At 43.5% G+C, this 22,640-nt stretch overlaps 1 protein-coding gene across 1 annotated transcript in view; it reads left to right on the top strand.

Moving 5' to 3' along the window:
- LOC126474406 (zinc finger protein 423 homolog) overlaps positions 1-15,559 on the top strand; it is a 283,023-nt gene extending 267,464 nt beyond the window's left edge. The window contains exons 10-13 of the mRNA XM_050101875.1: positions 1,147-1,293; positions 1,351-1,452; positions 6,641-7,018; positions 13,662-15,559. Coding sequence (XP_049957832.1) covers positions 1,147-1,293; positions 1,351-1,452; positions 6,641-7,018; positions 13,662-14,072 — 1,038 coding nt within the window. The 3' untranslated portion in view covers positions 14,073-15,559. The remainder of the gene's footprint in view (positions 1-1,146; positions 1,294-1,350; positions 1,453-6,640; positions 7,019-13,661) is intronic.
- The last annotated feature ends 7,081 nt before the right edge of the window (positions 15,560-22,640 follow it).

Here is a 22,640-nt window from a genome sequence, read left to right as displayed (position 1 = left end):
CTCGGCTAATATCGCGCGGCAAGTCACATATACTGAGATCTGGTGAGTAGGGCTGGTGAGGAAGGATGCATCTTGTAGCAGGGCCAAGTTCACACTGAATGTTTCAGGTATTGGTACCGAGTTATCTTCGAATGCGGTCGCTGTCTGTCGGTTGATTTCGGTAGAGCTTGCCGCTGGCTTTAGAATGCATTTACTGCGATTATGGTGGTGCGACATATTGACAAGGTGTACCATAGTTGCAATGACTCGTGAAGCGACCCTCGTATCGGTCTACAATGGATATCTAAGTCGGAGCGGCGACTTTGGAGAGAAGTAGCTGGAAGATGTTGCAGATAAAATGTATTTGATTTTTGCTGTGTTTTCTATTTCACGACCGATTAGACCACGTTTAAAACGAACCAAACAAAAGTTTAATGCAAAATGGCGAAAATATCACCTAAACCACCAGGTGATCAAAAAGTCAGTATACATTTGAAAACTGAATAAATCACGGAATAATGTAGATAGAGAGGTACAAATTGACACACATGCTTGGAATGACATGGGGTTTTATTAGAACCAAAAAAATACAAAAGTTCAAAAAATGTCCGACAGATGGCGCTTCATTTGATCAGAATAGCAATAATTAGCATAACATAGTAAGACAAAGCAAACATTATGTTCTTTATAGGAAATGCTCAATATGTCCGCCATCATTCCTCAACAATAGCTGTAGTCGGAGAATAATGTTGTGAACAGCACTGCAAAGCATGTCCGGAGATATGGTGAGGCATTGGCGTCGGATGTTGTCTGTCAGCATCCCTAGAGATGTCGGTCGATCACGATACACTTGCGACTTCAGGTAACCCCAAAGCCAATAATCGCACGGACTGAGGTCTGGGGACCAGGGAGGCCAAGCATGACGAAAGTGGTGTCTGAACACATGATCATCACCAAACGACGCGCGCAAGAGATCTTTCACGCATCTAGCAATATGGGGCGGTTCTAATAAAACCCCATGTCATTCCAAGCATGTGCGTCAATTTTTACCTCTCTAGCTACATTATTCCGTGGTTTATTAAGTTTTCAAATTTATACCGACTTTCTGATGACCCGGTGCTTTGAATACGATGACAGGTGAGTGATGAGCTACTGGTTGTGTGACAGGTGCGGGTGCACGCCAAGTTCCACGTGCAGCAGGGCCAGCAGCAGCAGCAGCGCGGCAACGTGCCGTGCTGCCTGTGCCTCAAGCCGGGCTCGGCGCCGGCCGACGCCGAGCCCCCCGTCTGCGCCGACTGCCTGGGCAAAGCAGCGGCCGCTGCAGCTGCGGCGGCAGCTGCGGCTGCAGCTGCGGCTGTGGGCGGCCAGCAGACGCGCTGCCAGGAGTGCCACCTCAAGTGCGAGTCGGCGCAGGCGCTCGAGGCGCATGTCGCCGCCGCCCACCGCAAGGCCTACCAGTGCATCAAGTGCCAGGTGACTCACCCGCCCACTCTGTATTGCTGTTGTGTTGTTCTTTGTGCTCCTAGCCTAACACCGGACATCCAGTGTCCACACACAATATGTAGCAAGGGAAGGGAATTCTACAGTGAATAAAACTGTTAATATGGGACAAAGGTCTCATTCATCCTTGCATATAAACGGATTGCACCTCAAGTCTCAGAGCTCGTGACGATATGTGGATACGCAGATTACACTTGGTCAAACCCAGATTTGCAGTGATAAAAGTACAGCGAGAAATTTTGCTACGATTCAGCATCCAGCACCAAATCTACAGACGTCCTAACTACACTCTTAAGACAAAAAAGACATGAACCACGAAGCAATTTTCCGAATGGGACGAAAATGTGTAGATGTGATGTACAGACAAACAAATGATTACAATTTCAAAAAAAAAAATTGATTTATTCAAGAGAAAGAGCTTCACAAATTGAGCAAGTCAATAAAGCCTTTGTCTACTTCTGACCGTTGTGCAAATAGTTACTCTGTTTGGCAATGATTAATGGAGTCGTTGGATGTACTTCTGAGTGATATTGTGGAAAATTGTGTCAAACTGACGAGTTAGATCGTTAGGGCCGCTCTACAGAGGGGTCAAAAATAATGTATTCACAGTTTAAAAGTCCATAACTTGCAAAATAATTGACAGAGTTGTCTCATTTTTGGTGAAAGCGTAGCTTAAAGTCCAACTTAAAGATATCACTGTAGATGTTCGAAATGGTCACCACTAATGTCCACACACAAACGATGCCGCCGAACTGCAGCACGAACTACTTACTGCAACGTGTTCAGTTGGATATTTGCACATGAATGTATAATGTTACAAACGTTCTCAGTAGGAAAGATATACATCGACCTTGCAGGCCAAAATAGTTTGCAGTAGAAACTCTCGGCATGTGTCGGTGTACACTGTCGTGCTCTAATGCAAGTCCAGGGTGGATTGCGATGAAGGGTGACCAAACGAGGCGTAGAATATCGCCGACATACCGCTGTGCTGCAGGGTGGCCGCGGATTACAACGAATGGGGTCCTGATATGAAAAGAAATGGCACCCCAGACCACGACTCCTGGCTGGCGGGCCGTATGGTGGGCGACATTTAGGATGGTAGCTCATCGCTATCTGGGGCGCCCCCAGACACATCTTCGACCTAGAATCTCATTGAATGGAGTATAATTTTCAGTGATGAGCCCCGCTTCGAACTGAACCTCGATGCCCAGCAACGTCGCCGGATCTCTCCCTAATCGGAAACGTTTGGAGCATTATGAGCAGGATCCTCCAACGATATCCGGATTTTGACGATCTAACGGGCCAGTTGGGCAGAATTTGGCACAATATCCCTCAGGAGGACATCTATCAACTCTGTCAATCAGTGTCAACCCAAATAACTGCTTGCATTATGGTCAGAGGTGGACCAATGCTTCAGCGACTTCCTTAATTTGTGAGTGCCTTTCTCTTGGGCAAATCATCCAGTTTTTTGTCTTAGGTATGGATCATTACAAACATTCACATAAATATGATTCTATACATCGCTTTGCATTATTGTCATCAACAAAATGTATTATAATAAATTATTAAATAAAACGTAGCTTGTGTTCTGATCTTCAGTAAAAACCTGATTTGATGCAGCTCTCCACGAGGGTCTACCGTGTGCAAGCTTCTTCATTTTTGCATAACCTGTGAAACTTACATATATTTTAACCTGCTTATTGCAGTCTCCTTTTGCCCCAAACTGCCTGTTAAATGATACCAAAGAAAATTTCCTGTCAACTAATCCATTTTTAGCCAAATTTCGCCATAATTTTTTTCTCCAGTTTGATTCAACGTCTTTTCACTATTTATGCTACCTATCCATGTGACCTTAAAAGTTGTGTAACAGCGCATTTCAATAGCCTGTATTCATGTCTGATCAGTTTATCCACCGAATCTCACTCTTTGCAAGGGAAAGACTTAAATTTATGTTATATTCTAATAACTTCCAATTTTTCAGAAATGCTTTTCTTGGTATAGCCAGTCTGCATTTTTGTTCTGCATTCAATTCACTCAGCATCACCTGATGTAATTCGACTGCATCCCATTTCCCTTCTTAAATTTTTGTTGACCAACTTATAATCTCTTTTCAAGATAAAATTAATTCTGTTAAATGACTCGTACAAGAACTGTTAGAATTACGATGTCTTCGGCAAACGTCGAAGTTTTTCTCTTCTCCGTTTACTTCGATTCTCTTTCCTGGGTATTTCCTTTGCAGCTTGCCCAATCTTTAGATTTCTTCTCAACTGCTGCTTCCGTTTCATGTCTTTAGACTCTTGTAACGGCAATCTCGGCTCTGCTATTTGTAAATAACCTTTCACTCCCTGTTTTTACCCTATCTACCTACAGAATATCAAAATGCGCTATTATGTTTGGTAATTTCCTACTCTCTTCTGTCATTCCACTCTACACCACTACTTATCTGGTCCTCACTTTCTGTCATTGTTGTGAGACTACCTGTCATTTCCTGGATCCAGGTCACTGCTGACAAGTTTATGTACTCGCTTATGTGTTAGATCTTTTGCCTAACATAAGTCGCTGCTATTTGGATAGGTTTTACAGGTAGAGTGTACAGATTGGGAGAGTTTTTCCCCCACATACATTTTTAACAAAGATGAGTCTGAGAAATTTCTTCTGCTTAGGCTGTGGTAGAATCTAGACATAAATATTTCTTTCACCGTTGTTTTTAGAAAACTGCTACACACACTGAAAGTGTTTAACAGATTACTGATTTGCAAGCCTGGGAAGAGATCGGCATAGCAAATTATTAAAGTTTATTTTCTTATAGACTGCAGTTGCACTTGATCAACAAGGGTAACCGCTCTCGAACAATTACAGATACCTTTGTATCAGTTAAAAGGAAAACAGTCAGTTTGAGGTGCTGTGTTCAGTGTCTAAGTCACTCTAACAGAATATCAAGCCTTCATAAATAGCAACTGACATTAACATTACCATCTGAGGTAAATGGTTGGCAGTTAACATTCAAAACTCAGTTTCTTATAGCATGTCATTTAAGTCACAATCCCAGTAGGCAAAATGCCGCCTCCTTTTCCAGCCTCCTCCTCCATCTTCTCTCGAATCTCATTTACATCCTGGTCTTTCACACTGTTATACATGGAGACTCAAAAAGGCAGATGCGCATTATAATGGCATGCCAAGTAACATTTATACTAAGCAACTTTTATTGAATGCTGTTGAACACTTCAGTGACATACACACATGACACTATTTTTCAACTTAGTGATCAAGTCTCTATGAGTAACGATCGGAACATTCTAGCAGTCGTTAAATTCCTCAATAGAAACCTGCTCCTGTGTGAACTTCCTCACGTTCGGAAAAACTAAGATTGCTGCGAATCAGTTCCTCGACTGGCTGGACATTGCTGTTTGTTGTCAAAGCCATTGACCTTCTTTCGGTATCAGCATCATACAGGGTGGCGCACGAAATGTGTTACCAATTGTTTCTTTCACAATTTACGACGCACATTAGATATAACGCTGGGATCTCTACAGCAGTGCCAACAGAGCTTGGAAAAACAAATGAGTTACGAAATGACGTGTAATTCATGATACTGCCGCTAGGAGACTAGTGAGCAGTATGGAAGACTAACGACACAGCAACGATCGGCAATTGTGTTACTTTTTTATGAAACGAAAATCCTTGTTGTGGCTCAGAGGCGTTTTCGACAACAGTTTAACACACGATGGGTCCCTTGCAAGAAGACGATCCACAGGTTGTACGATAAATTTGTACAGGAAGGAACAGTATTGGAAGCGAAGCGACCTCGGACTAAGCCTGTTTGTTCGCGGGAGAATATTGAAGAGGTACGAGTTGCTGTACAGAGAAGTCCCGGGAAATCGTGTAGAAAGGCAGTAGTGCAACTGGGAATATCCAGACGCTCGGTTCAACGCTTTCTTAAGTGACCTCCATATGTACCCATACAAGATGACCTGTGCACAGAAGCTCACTGAAGAACACAAGCAGCAGAGACTCCTCTTTGCTCAGTGGGCGGAGGATAGGGAAGAAACTCTCAACAACGTTTGGTTTTCAGTCGAGGCGCATTGTCATTTAGACGGTGTGGTTAGCAAACAAAATGTACGCTTTTGGGCCACTGAAAACCCACAAGTGCTTCATGAACCACAACATTATGCTCCGAGGATTACAGCGTGGGCAGCAATTTCCAGCCACGGACTTATTGGACCCTTTTTCTTTGAAGAAACTGTGAACAGCGAGCGTTATTTGAGCATGCTTCGCAATAGCTTCCTTCCACGGCTTCTTGCTACTGCCTTGCCCTTCAAAACGCAGTGGTTCATGCAAGATGGAGCAAGGCCACATACTGCAAACACTGTGTTGGAGTTTTTACACGAGCATTTGGACATGCGGATCATTTCACTCAGGTTTCCAGGTCGCTTCAATGACGGACAAAAGTAGCCCCCCAATAGTCCAGACCTCAGTCCCTGTGACTTTTTTCTTTGGGGGTACCTAAAGGAAAAAATTTTCCCGAAACGTCCACGTGATTTAATGGAGCTCAGAAGACTTATTCTTCAAGCTTGCAGTGAAATTACGGAAGACATGTGGCGTAGGGTAATCACTAACTTCAGTGTTCGTTTGAAGGAAGTTAGGAAAGGAAATGGTGGACATATTGAGCATGTGCTGAGTTAGAACAAATCTCCACGGACGGCTCTTCATTGTAGTATATGTTCCTTTCAGATTGTACTGAAAATAAAGTTTATATTTTTAAAAAAATGGTAACACATTTCTTGCGCCATCCTGTACGTGTCTGTGCGGCTCTGATCAAACTGTTGGCACAATTTGTCTACGGTTGGACGAGGCCATTGCATTTGGTCCATACACTACCAGAATTTCACGTTGAACCTGTGTGCAATTTAGACGTTTTGCCCACAAGCATCGTGCTGTCCGGCGTACTTCATCTCAAGAGTATGTTTTCAATTGCCGCGTCATTTCACTCCCATGCTCTTGACATTAGGAAACTCAGAACGTGTCTTCCCTTCTGGCAATGTTGTTGCGCAATGCTCTTAACGTGGAACTTCATTTTGAAGTCCCTTCGTAGTTAGAAGATTTCCTTTCTATCTCTTTTGAGACCGCAGACGCATTATAGTGAGAACTGACGCCTTCGCAGGTGAGCTTCGACAGCGAGGCAGCGGTGCAGCGGCACGTGGCGACGCACCTGCTGGAGGCGGGGGCCGGCGGAGGCGGCGGCGGCGGTGGCGGCGCGGGGTCGCGGCTGGAGTGCCACGTATGCCGGCGCGCGCTGGCGTCCCCGCTGCAGCTGCAGACGCACCTGATCGAGCACACGTTCGCGGGCTGCGGCAGCTTCACGTGCTACCTGTGCAGCGCCGTCTTCACGGCGGCCGCCGGCCTGCAGCAGCACATGCTGGCGGCGCACGGCCCCCAGGCCAGGCCCTACGACTGCGCCCGCTGCGGCCTGCGCTTCTTCTTCCGCGCCGAGCTCGACAACCACACCTACAGCCACCACAACGAGCGCGAAGACGAAAAGGTGAGGCGCCACAACACCACGTACCAGAGTTCGCTAACGCGGGCGCGGTAGCGCAGTGGTTAGCTTACTAGCCTCGCATTCGGGAGGACGACGGTTCAAACCCGCGTCCGGCCAACTTGATTTAGGTTTTCCGTGATTTCCGTAAATCACTCCAGGCAAATGCCGGGATGGTTCCTTTGAAAGGGCACGGCCGAATTCCTTACCCATCCTTCCCTAAGCCGATGAGACCGATGACCTCGCTGTTTGGTCTCTTTCCCCCCCAAACAGCCCAACCCAACTTCGCTGTTTGGTCCCCTTCCCCCAAATCAACAATGTCTCGCAGTCGACTGAAGCGCGCTACGTAGCAGTGTCCCAAAACACATTGGCATAGTTATGGCACATTTGTGTGCTGGTTGCGCTGTACTGGATGACGAAAGTTAAACCACGTAAGTAAAATGAAATAAACGCTTCTCCATAAAAGAGCGTGTTACAGTTTTTCCGTTGGATGGCGGACATATTGTTTCTTTCTAAATGTCAGCGAGAGACTCCAAATGCTTAAAACAACCATTCCTTTTTTGCAATATGGTATGGTTCAGATCTGGATTATTAATGCACTCTGACCAAAAGTATCGGGACATCTATTAACGGACATTAATATGGGCGTGTTCCCCGTTCACTTTTATGACACCGTGAACCCTGCTGGGAGAAATGCCACGCTCCCTCAAGAGCTGGAACCAAACAAAGTCTGAGGTCTGGAACGAAGTCCATCTTCTGACTCATCCGTAAAGGTATTCCATTCAGTTTAGGTCAGACTGTTCTATTTCAGGAATCTTTTTGCCCACAAATCACTGCCTCACAAACGCTGCTTTGTGACGGCGGAAATGGTCATTCTGATGTGATGATTGCCTTCGAACTGTTCCTCAACTGTACGCAGAAAACAACGCTGTTTAACTTGGGAAAAAGTTTTCAGTAGCCAAGATCGAATAAATTAGTCTTTATTGTTTCAACAGCTGTAACTGTCATCCATGGTTTCCAAAAAAAATTTGTTGTTAAGCGTCTTCCATAGTGAATTCGTACATCATGCCACGTTGTCTTTGTGGTGCATAAAATAGGGCACATTATACAAGGTGAAAGGATAACAGTGATACGATTCGCTGCTGAAAATGGCTCTGAGCACTATGGGACTTAACATCTGAGGTGCCGGCCGTTGTGGCTGAGCGGTTCTAGGCGCTACAGTCTGGAACCGCGCGACCACTACGGTCGCAGGTTCGAATCCTGCCTCGGGCATGGGTGTGTGTGATGTCCTTAGGATAGTTAGGTTTAATTAGTTCTAAGTTCTAGGCGACTGATGACCTCAGAAGTTAAGTCGCAATATGCTCAGAGTCATTTGAACCATTTTTAAACATCTGAGGTCATCAGGCCCCTAGAACTTAGAACTACTTAAACCTAACTAAGGACATCACACACATCCATGCCCGAGGCAGGATTCGAACCTGCGACCCTAGCGGTCGCGCGATTCCAGACTGAAACGCCTAGAACCGCTCGGCCACACCGGCGGGCGATTCGCTGATGACATTGCTATCCCGAATGATAGTGAAGAAAAATTACGTGATCTGCTGAACGGAATGAACAGTCTAATCAGTACAGAGTATGGATTGAGATTAAATCGACGAAAGACGAAGGTGATGAGAAGTAGTAGAAATGAGAACAGCGAGATGGTAACGAAGCAGATGAATTTAAGGTATTCTGCTATGTAGTAAAATAACCAATGGCGGACGGAGCAAGGAGGACATCAAAAGCAGACTAACAACGGCAAAAAGGGCATTCCTGGCCAAGAGAAGTATACTTATATCAAATATTGGCCTTAATTTGAGGAAGAAATTTCTGAGAATGCACGTCTGGAGTACAGCGTTGTATTGAACCATGGGAAAACCGGAACAGAAAAGAATCGAAGCGTTTGAGATGTGGTGCTACAGACGAATGTTTAAAATTAGGTGTACTGATAAGATAAGGAATAAGGAGGTTCTGCGCAGAATCGGAGAGGAATGGAATATGTTGAAAACACTGATAAGGAGAAGGGACAGGATGATAGGACATCTGTTAAGACATGAGGGAATGACTTTCATGGTGCTAGAAGGAGCTATAGAGGGAAAAACTGTAGAGGAAGACAGAGATTGGAATAAGTTCAACAAATAGTTGAGGACATAGTTTGCAAGTGCTACTCTGAGATGAAGAGGTTATCACAGGAGAGAAATTTGTGGCGGACCGCATTAAACCAGTCAGAGGACAAAAAAAAAAAAAAAAAAAAAAAAAAAACAATAGCAGCAGTGGAAGGGCAGAAATGCTCCTGATGGATGTGTTGCTCAGGTGTCATTTGACGACTAGTCCACTTTCTTAGTCACTCAGACCTCCTCAACGGACCCGTTGTGCCGTTACTGATTCTCTACCGACAACACAGTACTCCCCACCTCTATTTATCCTATGAGATCCGCCTCTCGAAAAATACAGTGCTCGATTCCATACTGCATAGGAAACTCGAGTACTTTTGAACAAATAGTGTGTAGAATCCACAGGAAAGAGCGACCCTGTTGTGGCTGCAGGGCCGTTGGTGCACTGACGGTAGAAGGGAGACAGCAACCTCATGGAACTGCTGGCTGCAAATCGATGCAAAATGAGGAGAAATTGCCAATAGAAACCATGCTGAAGAACTGATGCGTGCCCAAGGCAAGTTGTGCCGTTGGGAGAAGGGAAGAGATCCTTACAGTATAAAAAAAAAAACAAGCAGTGCCATACAGTTTTATCTTTTTTTATCCTGTGTAATAAGTCAGTATACGTATTGCACTCGAATTAGTCGTATGACTCCACTCAAATACATAAACGGAAATATAAACATTTGCTTTTTATTGTTTTTTTGTAAGAAGCTAGCGAACCTGGCAATGCTCAGTAATTGCTAAATAAAGTATATACTGGAATTGCATATGTGTCCTAATCTCTACCTCCCTCCTCCATCTCTCGGTGTCCACTCCTTGCCCGCTTTGTTCGGCTCCTCTTCCCCCTCTCTCTAAACTCGTATCAATTTAGTGTTAATGAAAATAAAACCTTGATCGACAATTAAAGTTACTTAAAATGAGTGAACAATTCAGTTAGGAGCAGTGGGGTGTATGGGTTATGAGAATGACCATTCGTGCTATTAGATCTGTGAGGATAGGAGCCTCAATGTCAGTATTTCACACAGTTTTAATCTTCGGGTGGGTAGGATTACAAAATTTTGGACGATTCGGATTTCTTAGTAGTACCGTAATTGTAAGCCGATAAGCCATAAACACAACTCTCCTGTTTTCTGTTGACACCGACTGCGACGAACAAAACAAAACAGCACATTGTTGTTGCGTATAAAATTTTTGAAAAATGGTATGTAAGTAGAAAGAAAATATAATGATATTGGAAAAAATATCTGTCTAATTAATTATATGCCCTCCTGTCGAAGTTACAACTGATTGCGGGAAACAAAGCTAAACAGCACAGCACAACATTTTCTTTTTCGCTGTTGGCTTTCAGAGAAAACGTGTACAGTGTTGTTTGAAAAACATATAGCATAAATCTGTCTGAATGTTTATTAGTGTATCATGTAAAGATTTAAACCTTTTAAATTTTCGGTAACAAAGTTAAACCACATCTTGTCTTATACCGGGTGAAGCATTAAGGACGGACATTTAAAAAATAAACAATGTATCTTTACTTGTGATTCAAAAACATTTATATTTGCAGAATAATACTCAAGTGATGTTGCCACCTTACAAAATTAATGCTTGGAAACATCATCTCGCAGGTGACGGCCGTTTTCAGCGATGCACTTCTCAAGCCGTTCTCGGAAGTTGGCTTCCACTCTCTGCGACATTTGTCAAACTGAACGACTTCTCACGAATTGCTTCTTTCAGTTCTTCATGACTACGTGTTTATGCTCGTATACACGTGACTTGAGGTAACCGCACAAAAAGCATTCACACATGGACAGATCTAGAGAACGAGGAGGCCAACGAATGTCACCAAACTGGGAAATAGCGCGACCACGAAATCAGTGTGAATAGCTTTCATTGACATTCTTGCTGTGTGAGCTGTGTCCCCATCCTGCTGAAACCAAACTTGCCGGATAGGAATAAGTTTTATTCTTGGTTCAGGTAGGAAGAATTCATCTGTCTATAACATTACGGGATTAAATTTAAAGTGTTCCCGTTATTGTCTTGGAAAAAGTTTGGACCAGTAACATCTATACCAGTTACAGCACACCAAACAGTCGCCTTCGGACTGTATAATGGTTTCTCATGCATATATATTTGATTTTCATTGGCCCACTAGCGACAGTTCTGCTGATTTACCGTGCCGTTCAAATGAAAATGAGTGTCGTCACTCATAATAAAAATAATGTTGTCGTTTTGCTGAAGTATGGCCTCCAATTCTCGAGCAAAATTCAGCCGCTGTACATAATCTGTAGGGTTCAGTTGTTGCACCATGGCCATTTTATAGGGATGAAATTCTAGATCAATATGCAAAATACGCCTTACTGTACGATTACTGATGAGCAGTTGAGCAGAATGTTTCCTAGTAGATCGACCGGAAGTACGGAGTACGGCTTCCCGAATTCTTTCAACATTTTCCGTAATTTGTACTGAGCGATGAGCCCCTAGTCGTACCAATGGGAAATCACGTCTCGCAATATTGAAATGGCGACGAAAGTCACGCTGAACTGCAACGATAGACTCATTATTACGCACAAAACAATCGTAAGCAAACACACGATGTTGCACACTCCACGGCCTCAACACCTCGACTAAACAAAATAATGGAAGGAGCTACCAAAAACGTGACATCAGTCCCCCACTTCTACTACCTGAGCCTGAATACTGAGTGTTCTGAAAACTCTCATCCTTTCTACCTCATCCTGTCTATTAGTAGAGATACGAGGTGTGGCTAGAAAAAAACCGGACTGATGCTGGAAAAAAAATTTATTTACAATTTCATGTTATCTCCTTCAATGTACTCTCCTCCTCGGTCTCTACACCGCTCCATACGAATTTTCCACTGTTCATAGCAATGCTGCAGATCATTTTCGGTAAGTCCATACATTACTTCCGTCGCTTTTTCTTTTACTGCTTCAACAGTCTCAAATCTAGTTCCTTCCAAAGCTGACTTGACTTTAGGGAAAAGAAAAAAGTCACAGGGGGCCAAATCAGGTGAGTAGGGTGGATGATCTAAGATGGGAATGTTGTGTTTTGCCAAAAACGTCTTCACTGACAACGCACTGTGAGCTGGGGCATTGTCTTGGTGAAGGATCCATGACTTTTTTCTCCACAAATCGTTCCGTTTTCTCCGTACTCGCTCACGTAGGGTAGCCAGGACGCTAATGTAGTAATGCTGATTCACTGTTTGTCCCTCTGGTACCCAATCAATGTGCACAATCCCTTTGATGTCAAAAAAAAAAAACAATCATCATTGCCTTGAATTTCGATTTTGACATTCGTGCTTTCCAATGCATCGATTGGCGTTTAGTTTCGGGATCGTAAGTAAAAAACCACGATTCATCGCAAGTAATAACATTTTGTAAGAAGGTGGGATCACTTTCAATGTTTTCCAGGATGTCAGAACAAATCATTCTTCGGCGTTCCTTCTGTTCAATTGTGAGACACTTTGGAACCATTTTTGAACACACTTTGTTCATGTCGAAAGTTTCATGAAGAATCTGCCTAACACTTTCCTTGTCAACTCCCGTTGACTCAGACACTGCTCTGATTGTTAAACGGCGATCTTGTCGAACAAGTTTACCAATTTTTTCAATGTTTGCATCAGTTTTTGCTGACAATGGTCTGCCAGTGCGAGTGTCATCACTGGTGTCTTCGCGGCCATCTTTAAATCGTTTAAACCACTCAAACACTTGTGTTCGCGATAAACAATCATCTCCGTACACTTGTTGTAACATTACAAACGTTTCACTTGCAGATTTTCCTAGTTTGAAACAAAATTTGATGTTAACACGCTGTTCTTTCTGTACACTCAACATTTTCCGACGCACAGACAAAACGTCAACTACTTAAAACAGACGCCACGGGCAGACTGAGTGCAGGAGGCAGATGAAACTCGAGCAGTAGGCAGAGCGAGAGTCACGTGACAGGCCACGCGACTTTCAGCCTTATTGCATTCGTTTTATTGTTTCACCAGTACTAGTCCGGTTTTTTTTGTAGCCACACCTCGTATGCACTTGCATAAAAGCTGTGAAGTTTTACTTTGGTCCTTGGGTAGATACACGAAGAAATAGAAAGTAATTTCTAAATGCAGTACTAGCAGTAGTAAAGTTCTGAGAGTGGGTTATGAGTTGTGCTTCAATGGCTCATTTGGTAAAGCACTCGCCTGGTACACTCCGCTGCAAAGAGAAAATCCATTCTGGAAATTTTACATTTTTTCACCTAAAATTCCATTGAACCATACCAACCAGAGCCTGTTGTTCGTATTCCGCCTTTAATGGTAGCTTTATTAATGTTCATAATAACATTATAGTTTGTTGAGGTACAACCACAACAACAGAGATTAATGGATTTATAATACAAGTAATTGAAGGAAAAAAGTGTTGTTGATTTTTGACTGAACAAAATCTTCCTTTGGTTTGAAATAGGTATTCTATCAACATAGCGGGAGTAACGGCACATATGAGCTGGATCCCTGCTACAAACCCCAGCAGCAGCCGGTAGAAACCGCCCACACAGCGACTCCTGGTCGGCGTACTCGGTCAGCCAGGGGCAGCAAGTCCGTGTCGCCGCGTGCCAGCACTGAGAACAACGGCGCCGTCTGCTGTACGGACAGCAGCGGAGCCTCTCCGTCGCCGCAGCAGCAGCAGCTGCCGCAGGTGTGCGTGAAGCAGGAACCTGCGACTGAGCCACAGCATCCGACGGAGGAGCACGAGGAGCCGAGCTGTGAACAGCAGCTGCCGGCAGATGTCAGCACTGGCAACCCCTCACAGGACTCTCTGCAAGAGGACAAAGAACAGCAGCAGATCTGCGAAAGGCCAGAGGCGCCAACGGAGTAACCGAAATGTAAAGCCTCTGCTGCACTGTGGTAAAGGTGGCGTGCAACAATTTACGTCCTCAAATTTTGTTCATTATACATTTCTGTATATATAAGCACATATTCACGTCCTTTGGTAGGCCTGCCAAATTTGGCATACCTTGCCAATTTGCCGCTGGCTGGCAACGTTTTGGTGGAGATTTCTTTCAGTTCGGACTCCCATTTAGTAATATTGAAATGTTTGGTACAAATTATTAAGCTGTACAGACTACATAGCGTTCGTGTTGAATGGTAATTGTAGTCTTTATTTACCCTTGCAATGCAGGAGAAAGACAGCCCCTGTGATCTTGCAGTTAAGGGATAAATAGTGATGCTATAATGTGTCAGTTTTTTGCAGTGGTCAGAACCCCACTACTGATCTGAATTTGTCTTATGAGCGCTGTTTTCATTCATTTCTAGTAAGAGATCGAAGACAGTGGACAATGTAGTGTATTCTCTGAGGATTTCAGGGTCAGAAACACTGTGGAAGAAAAGTGTTTGCGACAGTGGTCGCTATTGAAGTACGTCCATTTATCTCTCAGGAGCCTTAAGTCTTTTTCAGAAGAAAAATTATAATTTTTGTTGTTGATTAGTCAGCAGAAAGATATACTAGAAGACCAAAATTTGTGTCTCTAATATTTTGTTTTTCTTACTATTCTTGGTCTTTCCCCTAAAAATTGTCTTTATTTCATGACAGGAGTACAATCTTCAAACATTACATTCCAGATTTCGCTCATGTGCTGTATTATATTTATGAATCAAATCGATATGTTAATGTCCATGATGCTGACTGACGTGGATGTTTGTGATACTCACTAACAACAGAATGTCATTTCTAACTAAAGTTAATTGTGTTACTTGATCTATTGTAATGTATCTTATTTCCTGAAGTATATTGTAGTGTTTCATTGTAATTAACTTTTACAACAACATGTAATACATCATAACTGTTGACTGAGCAATGGTAGCTAATTCAGTCAGAAATGCCTAGTTAAATTTTTGATGTTATATTTACAATATGCAAAAATTCAGTGTACTTTCTCACAGACAGTTGTTCAGTACCATGAAATGACACTTCATTAAGTTTCTTACATTATATTACTTTTACAATGTAATATTTAGCTGTACAAAACCGTTTATTCCATAGCACATGTATTAAACTTTTGTATATATAGTGAACACATCTTTTGTAAACAGTCATTGTTGAATGGTGATTGGTGATTGATGTAGGGACCAAATTGATTTCAAAGGTTTACTCTTTTGTTGTGGTTGCTTATGTCAGAGCTTCATCAGACATGCAGATCACAAATGTTTCCCAGGCATTTTCGTATGCAGTAATATTCATGGAGGCAATTATAATTGTTAACACAGAAATGTTGATTTATTTATAAGTTGTAGATAAACATATTTCATTGATAACTACTTTTGTTGATAATGTTTTTATGTTAGTAAGATTTGGTGAGTCGATTATTGGACTTCACAAGTAATGAATGTTGTTTACATTTGTTAAATTTAAAGAACATGTTTCATATGAGATAGAAAATACATATTTTGTTTTTTATTTAAATCAATAATCCAATGTTTAATAAAAATAATTCTTTCTTGAACTCTGATTACTATTCAGTATATCCACCATACACAATGGCCGTTTTCGTATGGCTAGAATAAAAGAAAAACTTTCCAACAAACTAGCTACTGGTCCTTGTTATTCAGAAAGATTTTTTTATTTATAGTTCTAATAAGTAATAATTATTTTTTTTCTTACAGCTGAGAGAAATTTCTTCACTATCATCAGATATATAGGGTCATAATAAAAGGCAGTCTAAGAGAAAGTAAAGTTTCTTACGTAGCTGAACAATGTACTTAAAAAGGAAAACCGAACTTCTTATTCTACTCGTTCAAGCATAATGACAAATCTAGACTGTAAAACGAACAACTGAAACCAGACAGTGTACAAGACACAGCATAGGAACCAGCACCTGAAAGCTGCTGTTCACGCACAATGACATACTCTGTCAGTCCAAAAGGTTACGAGAGTGGATTAATAAAGAACGAGAAAAGTTAAGATGGTGGTTTTAATGCTTCAGCCGTACTACATTGTCTCCTCCCTGAGTTCAACCCACAGAACGTTCATAATACCACATGAAATTATTAGAAAAATACTTATTCGCGGTCTTCAACTCGCGCGTCACATTGGCTTGAATGCAGGTTATTTCATTAAAGTGTTGGCCCTTCATGTGAATTCTACACTTCGTCGTTTTGAGGTGTGTGGTTATTGATAACACCAAGTGTCGTCACGCGCTTTTCGCGTTTTAACTAATATGTTATTTATTAATCCAATTTCGGATCTTTTTTGGACTGACATAGTATGTCAATGTGCCTGAAGAACAACTTTAAAGTGCTGGTTTGTTTCCAGTGTTTTGTGTACTGCCTAGTTTTACTTGCTCATTCTACAGTCTAAATTTGTCATTATGCATGTACAGTAAGAAGTTCATTTTGGAAGGAAATCAAGGTGTACGGGACAAATTTCGCTCACAGTTTTCTGATCTTCAAAACATTCTGGAGAATGCCTTGATCAATCAATTTAGACACATTGCTCCATTGCGACTTGATACATAAACGATGGCACACTAGGATCGCACATCCATTTGTCCAACGCTGCCTGCTCGCAACTGACTGGTCGACTGTTCATCAGATATTGTTTGTTTGTTAGTTCAACCTGCCACTGCAATTACTCCGCTGTCGTCACTCACATTCTAGGAACAGAATCAGCGTTGTAAGTTTTTGGACGAGCAGTGTGTCTCTACACGTAGTGTATCAGAATGTGTGAAGTCCTGTGCAGTAAGGCCATAGGTGATAATATTACACACCGGCAGCAAATAGAATGCCAGTATTTCTACCCGTTGTGTGTTTTGCATATACGGAACCTGGATGCGCATGGTGAAGTCGCTTTTGAGAAGACAGTGTTTCAGATTCCCATTCGGCCAGCCTGATTACAAGGCAAATTCCAGTATGGTTCCTTTGAAAATGAGACTACCAACATCCTCGCTGAGTAAATGAGTCTTTCGCTATGACTACACCAATTCACAACCAGACTGTCACTTTTCAACCTAACCTAGGTTCCAGATTACGTTACAAATCTCTGTCACCACAACTACTATTTTGTACCATCACCCGGTTGCTTCACCAAATCGCAATCAAATTTTCACTTTATAACCTAACGTATACCTCAGACTACACTACAGAGCAGTTTGTCACCACAACCCACATAAATTAAACACGCAAAAAAGTATTGTCAGTGTACTGATCTCTTTCTGTTCACACACGCATGCTTTCATACACCACGTCATCATTACGTCCCGGTATAAGTAGGTTCTGTGGACTCTTTCCAACTTGATCTTGTCAATGTGGCTCTGAACCCAATGCCTTTCAGCCTCCCCCCCCCTCTCTCTCTCTCTCTCTCTCTCTCTCTCTCTCTCTCTCTCTCTCTCTCTCTCCCTCTCCCTCTCCCGCTCCCGCTCTCCCGCTCAAATTCAGCTTTAGTTTTGACCTCAGCTGAAAATACCTCTTTTTCAGTCTTCTGTCTGGTTTGGCTCGAGCCGCCACTAATTCCTCTCCTATGTCAGCCTTTCCATCTCAGAGTAGCTCGTGCATCCTACGTACTCGATTATTTGCTGGTTGTGTTCAGATATGTGTTTTTCCCCTATAGCTTTTACTCTCTACAGCTTCCTCTAGCATCGTGAAGGCTATTTCCTGATGTCTTAACACACATACTATCATCCCGTCCCTTCTTCTCCTCAGTGTTTTCCACATATTCCTTTCCTCACCGATTCTGCGGAGAACCTTCTCTTTCCTGATCTTATCAGTAAACCTAATTTTCAAAATTCTTCTGTAGCACCACATCTGAAACGATTCGAGTCCCTCAGTTCCTATTTTCCCCACCCCAATGATTCACTTCATATAATGCTGTGCTCCAAACGCGCATTCTCAGAGATTCCTTCGTCATGTTAAGGCTTATTTTTAACACGTCTCGGGCAGGAATATCATCCTTGCCTACGCTAGACTACTTTTTATGTTCTCCCTGCTTCGTCCATCATGGGTTATTTTGCTTCCGAGGTAGAATAATTCCGTAACTTCGTCTACCAATTTTCTCGCTATTCTCATTTCTGACACTTCTCATTACTTGTTTTCAGTTTACTTTCAATCCTTATTCTGCACTCATTATACAGTTCATGCCATTAAACAGATTCTGTAATTCCTCTTTACTTTCGCTGAGGACGTCACCAGCGATTCATATGCTTTCATCGTGCATTTTAAGCCCACTCCTGAATTTTTCTTTTCTTTCCGTCATTGCTTCTTCGACGTATAGTTTGAATAGCAGGGGCGAGAGCTTGTGTCCCTACCTTATACCCTTTTTATTCAGAGCACTTCGTTCTTTGTCCTCTGGTCTTATTTTCCCCTCTTGGTTCTAGTTCATATCGTATAACACTCGTATTTCCCTATGGCTTACTCCTAATCTTCTCCAAATTTCGAACACCTTGCACCATTTGACATTGTCGAATGCTTTTGCTTTTTCTATATCGACAAATCTTACTAACGTGTCTTTCTTCCAACATCAAGCGCAACGTCAGAACTACCTCCTTGGTGCCTTTACCTCTCCTAAAGGCTGACAGTCATCCAACGGTTCCTAAATTTTCTTTTCGATTTTTTTCTTTATATTATCCTTGTCAGTTGGTTGGATGCATGGGCTGATAGCGCTATAGCTTTCACACTTACCTGCCTTTGCTATCTTCGGAATCATGCGGATGATATTTTTTTCGAATGTCTGATGGTACGTCACGACTCTCCTAGAGCCTGCAGACTTACCGAAATAGTCGTTTGGTTGCCACCTCCCTCGATGATTTTAGATATTCCAATAGAATATTCTCTCTCTCCCCTGCCTTTTTGATTTTAAGTGTTCCAAAGCCCTGTTCAGTTCTGGCTAATACTGGATCCCATATGTCTCCCATTTGGCTCCAGTTTGTTCTTTTGTCATGTCTTCAGGCAATTCTTTCCCATGTAGAGGCTTTCAGTGCTCTCTTTCAATCTACGCGCTCTCTGCTCTGTGTTTCGTATTGGAATTCCAGTTGTACTCTTAAAAAAAATGGTTCAAATGGCTCTGAGCACTATGGGACTCAACTGCTGAGGTCATTAGTCCCCTAGAACTTAGAACTAGTCAAACCTAACTAACCTAAGGACATCACAAACATCCATGCCCGAGGCAGGATTCGAACCTGCGACCGTAGCGGTCTTGCGGTTCCAGACTGCAGCGCCTTTAACCGCACGGCCACTTCGGCCGGCTTGTACTCTTAATATTGTCACTCTTCCTTTCAGTATCACCGAAGGTAGATTTCACTTTTCTATATGTTTGTATCAGTCCTTCTGACAGTCATTTCTTCCTAGATTTCCTCTCTGGATACCCTAGACAACCAATTATTAAGATGAATGTCTCAAAACATACATTTCAGGCACACAATTGTTAGATGAAGCTGGGTTGTAAAACTGATTGCTATGAATAGCGATTTTAAACCGAAATTTGGCTGTATTTAGCCATTGTGCCAGTAAGACGTGTACACTCCTGGAAATGGAAAAAAGAACACATTGACACCGGTGTGTCAGACCCACCATACTTGCTCCGGACACAGCGAGAGGGCTGTACAAGCAATGATCACACGCACGGCACAGCGGACACACCAGGAACCGCGGTGTTGGCCGTCGAATGGCGCTAGCTGCGCAGCATTTGTGCACCGCCGCCGTCAGTGTCAGCCAGTTTGCCGTGGCATACGGAGCTCCATCGCAGTCTTTAACACTGATAGCATGCCGCGACAGCGTGGACGTGAACCGTATGTGCAGTTGACGGACTTTGAGCGAGGGCGTATAGTGGGCATGCGGGAGGCCGGGTGGACGTACCGCCGAATTGCTCAACACGTGGGGCGTGAGGTCTCCACAGTACATCGATGTTGTCGCCAGTGGTCGGCGGAAGGTGCACGTGCCCGTCGACCTGGGACCGGACCGCAGCGACGCACGGATGCACGCCAAGACCGTAGGATCCTACGCAGTGCCGTAGGGGACCGCACCGCCACTTCCCAGCAAATTAGGGACACTGTTGCTCCTGGGGTATCGGCGAGGACCATTCGCAACCGTCTCCATGAAGCTGGGCTACGGTCCCGCACACCGTTAGGCCGTCTTCCGCTCACGCCCCAACATCGTGCAGCCCGCCTCCAGTGGTGTCGCGACAGGCGTGAATGGAGGGACGAATGGAGACGTGTCGTCTTCAGCGATGAGAGTCGCTTCTGCCTTGGTGCCAACGATGGTCGTATGCGTGTTTGGCGCCGTGCAGGTGAGCGCCACAATCAGGACTGCATACGACCGAGGCACACAGGGCCAACACCCGGCATCATGGTGTGGGGAGCGATCTCCTACACTGGCCGTACACCACTGGTGATCGTCGAGGGGACACTGAATAGTGCACGGTACATCCAAACCGTCATCGAACCCATCGTTCTACCATTCCTAGACCGGCAAGGGAACTTGCTGTTCCAACAGGACAATGCACGTCCGCATGTATCCCGTGCCACCCAACGTGCTCTAGAAGGTGTAAGTCAACTACCCTGGCCAGCAAGATCTCCGGATCTGTCCCCCATTGAGCATGTTTGGGACTGGATGAAGCGTCGTCTCACGCGGTCTGCACGTCCAGCACGAACGCTGGTCCAACTGAGGCGCCAGGTGGAAATGGCATGGCAAGCCGTTCCACAGGACTACATCCAGCATCTCTACGATCGTCTCCATGGGAGAATAGCAGCCTGCATTGCTGCGAAAGGTGGATATACACTGTACTAGTGCCGACATTGTGCATGCTCTGTTGCCTGTGTCTATGTGCCTGTGGTTCTGTCAGTGTGATCATGTGATGTATCTGACCCCAGGAATGTGTCAATAAAGTTTCCCCTTCCTGGGACAATGAATTCACGGTGTTCTTATTTCAATTTCCAGGAGTGTATTTACTTCGAACAATGAAGTATTTTTGCCTGGTTGTTGTACTGTGTCTCGAAATGGAATGTCCCCGTGAATTTCATTCAGTTTGTGACTTATTGTTTTCGAGGCCAGGGCTAGTTCAAGGCCGACACAGAAGACAGCTGCAGCTTCGTGTGGAAATTTCATGTTGGTAGGGTGAACAAGGACACCTGCTGGATTTAATAGAGATGTAGCCGGGCAACATTTCTCTAAGATACTCCCAGGGCTGATGATCTTTGATTTCCTACAGTGCCAGTGGAACTTTTCTGAGCATTGCAGCTGTAGAGCGTCAGATAAGAGGTACCACCCTAAAATGCTTTTCTATCATGAAAGAAGAGGCAAATACAAAAGGTGTGCTTGTGGTGTGTACGTCTGATTGGCTGAAAGGCCTAAATGTTAAACATTTTGTTCGCAGGGTCGTTCGTTTTACATGGTTGAGGAGAGTCGAATGTGCGTTTCGCAGAGGTAAGTTGAATTTATTTTGCTAAGCCTACGGGGCACCGAGCAGAAACGGTAGTAATTCTGTAGTTTTATAGATAATTGTTATCTAAAGAAACCAGCAGGATAACGATCCACCTGTTTAGAGGAAATATGTAGCGGGGAAATGGTTTATTCAGAGGCGCGATTCTTTTCGGTGACACACCAGTGTAGGTGAACCTTAATAAACAGCTGGAAGAGGCCTCCATCGCATAGCTCCAGGGGATCCAAAATACGGAAGTTAGATTCATCTGTCTGTTCACTTTTACCTCGGCACGTTTCTGCCGTTCAACACAAAGCAGCCAGACGAATAGAGGTGGTATATGTTTCTGTATCGTTTGCCTCGAAGGCCGTGTTGGGTTTCCGGAATAGAAAGTAGAGTTCTACTCCCTACGGGAATCACAAACGCTTCTGGGTGGTCCAAGCAACGCCAGCTAGAGAACAAGGCCTCATAAACGGAAACTCAAGAAGTGAAACTTATATTTAACTGTGAAACCTTTAAACAAGAAAAGCAGCAAGCTAAACCTTAGCTTTAACGCATGAATCAATTATTTGTGAAACTTTAACTAATTGTAAGCAAAACCTGCCTTTCAATATTCGTTAGTTCCGGTTTGGAAATTATGAAGAAATGGGTATAGGTTATGTTGCCCAAAAATACACAAAAAGTGCATGCCATAAACCTGAAATAAAATTTTACCCGAGGAAAGGAAGATCCGCTCCGCCCTGCAACAGCACCTGAAATATAACCGTCTGTCTCTGCACCCGAAATAACTCACGCTGCCGTTCAAGGCAAGTGCACGTCTTCGTCCTTGGTTGTTTCTCACAGTAAACGGTAAGTGTGGAGTCTTGAGACAAACTGAGTCAAAAATCTATTTCAATTTTTATAATTACCGAAGAACGTACATAGTTTAAGCGCTCAATTTACATTGTAAGTTGAAGTGTGTGCCTCTTTTAAACAAATTTGTCTGCTACGACTTCGTGGGGGCAGGCATGGAATACAGAAAAAATATTATATCATCACACG

The sequence above is a fragment of the Schistocerca serialis genome, chromosome 4 (assembly GCF_023864345.2).
Source record: "Schistocerca serialis cubense isolate TAMUIC-IGC-003099 chromosome 4, iqSchSeri2.2, whole genome shotgun sequence".
In the NCBI taxonomy this organism is placed as follows: domain Eukaryota; kingdom Metazoa; phylum Arthropoda; class Insecta; order Orthoptera; family Acrididae; genus Schistocerca; species Schistocerca serialis.
Note: the sequence above shows the minus strand (reverse complement) of the source record. Positions and strands in the feature narration are given on the sequence as shown.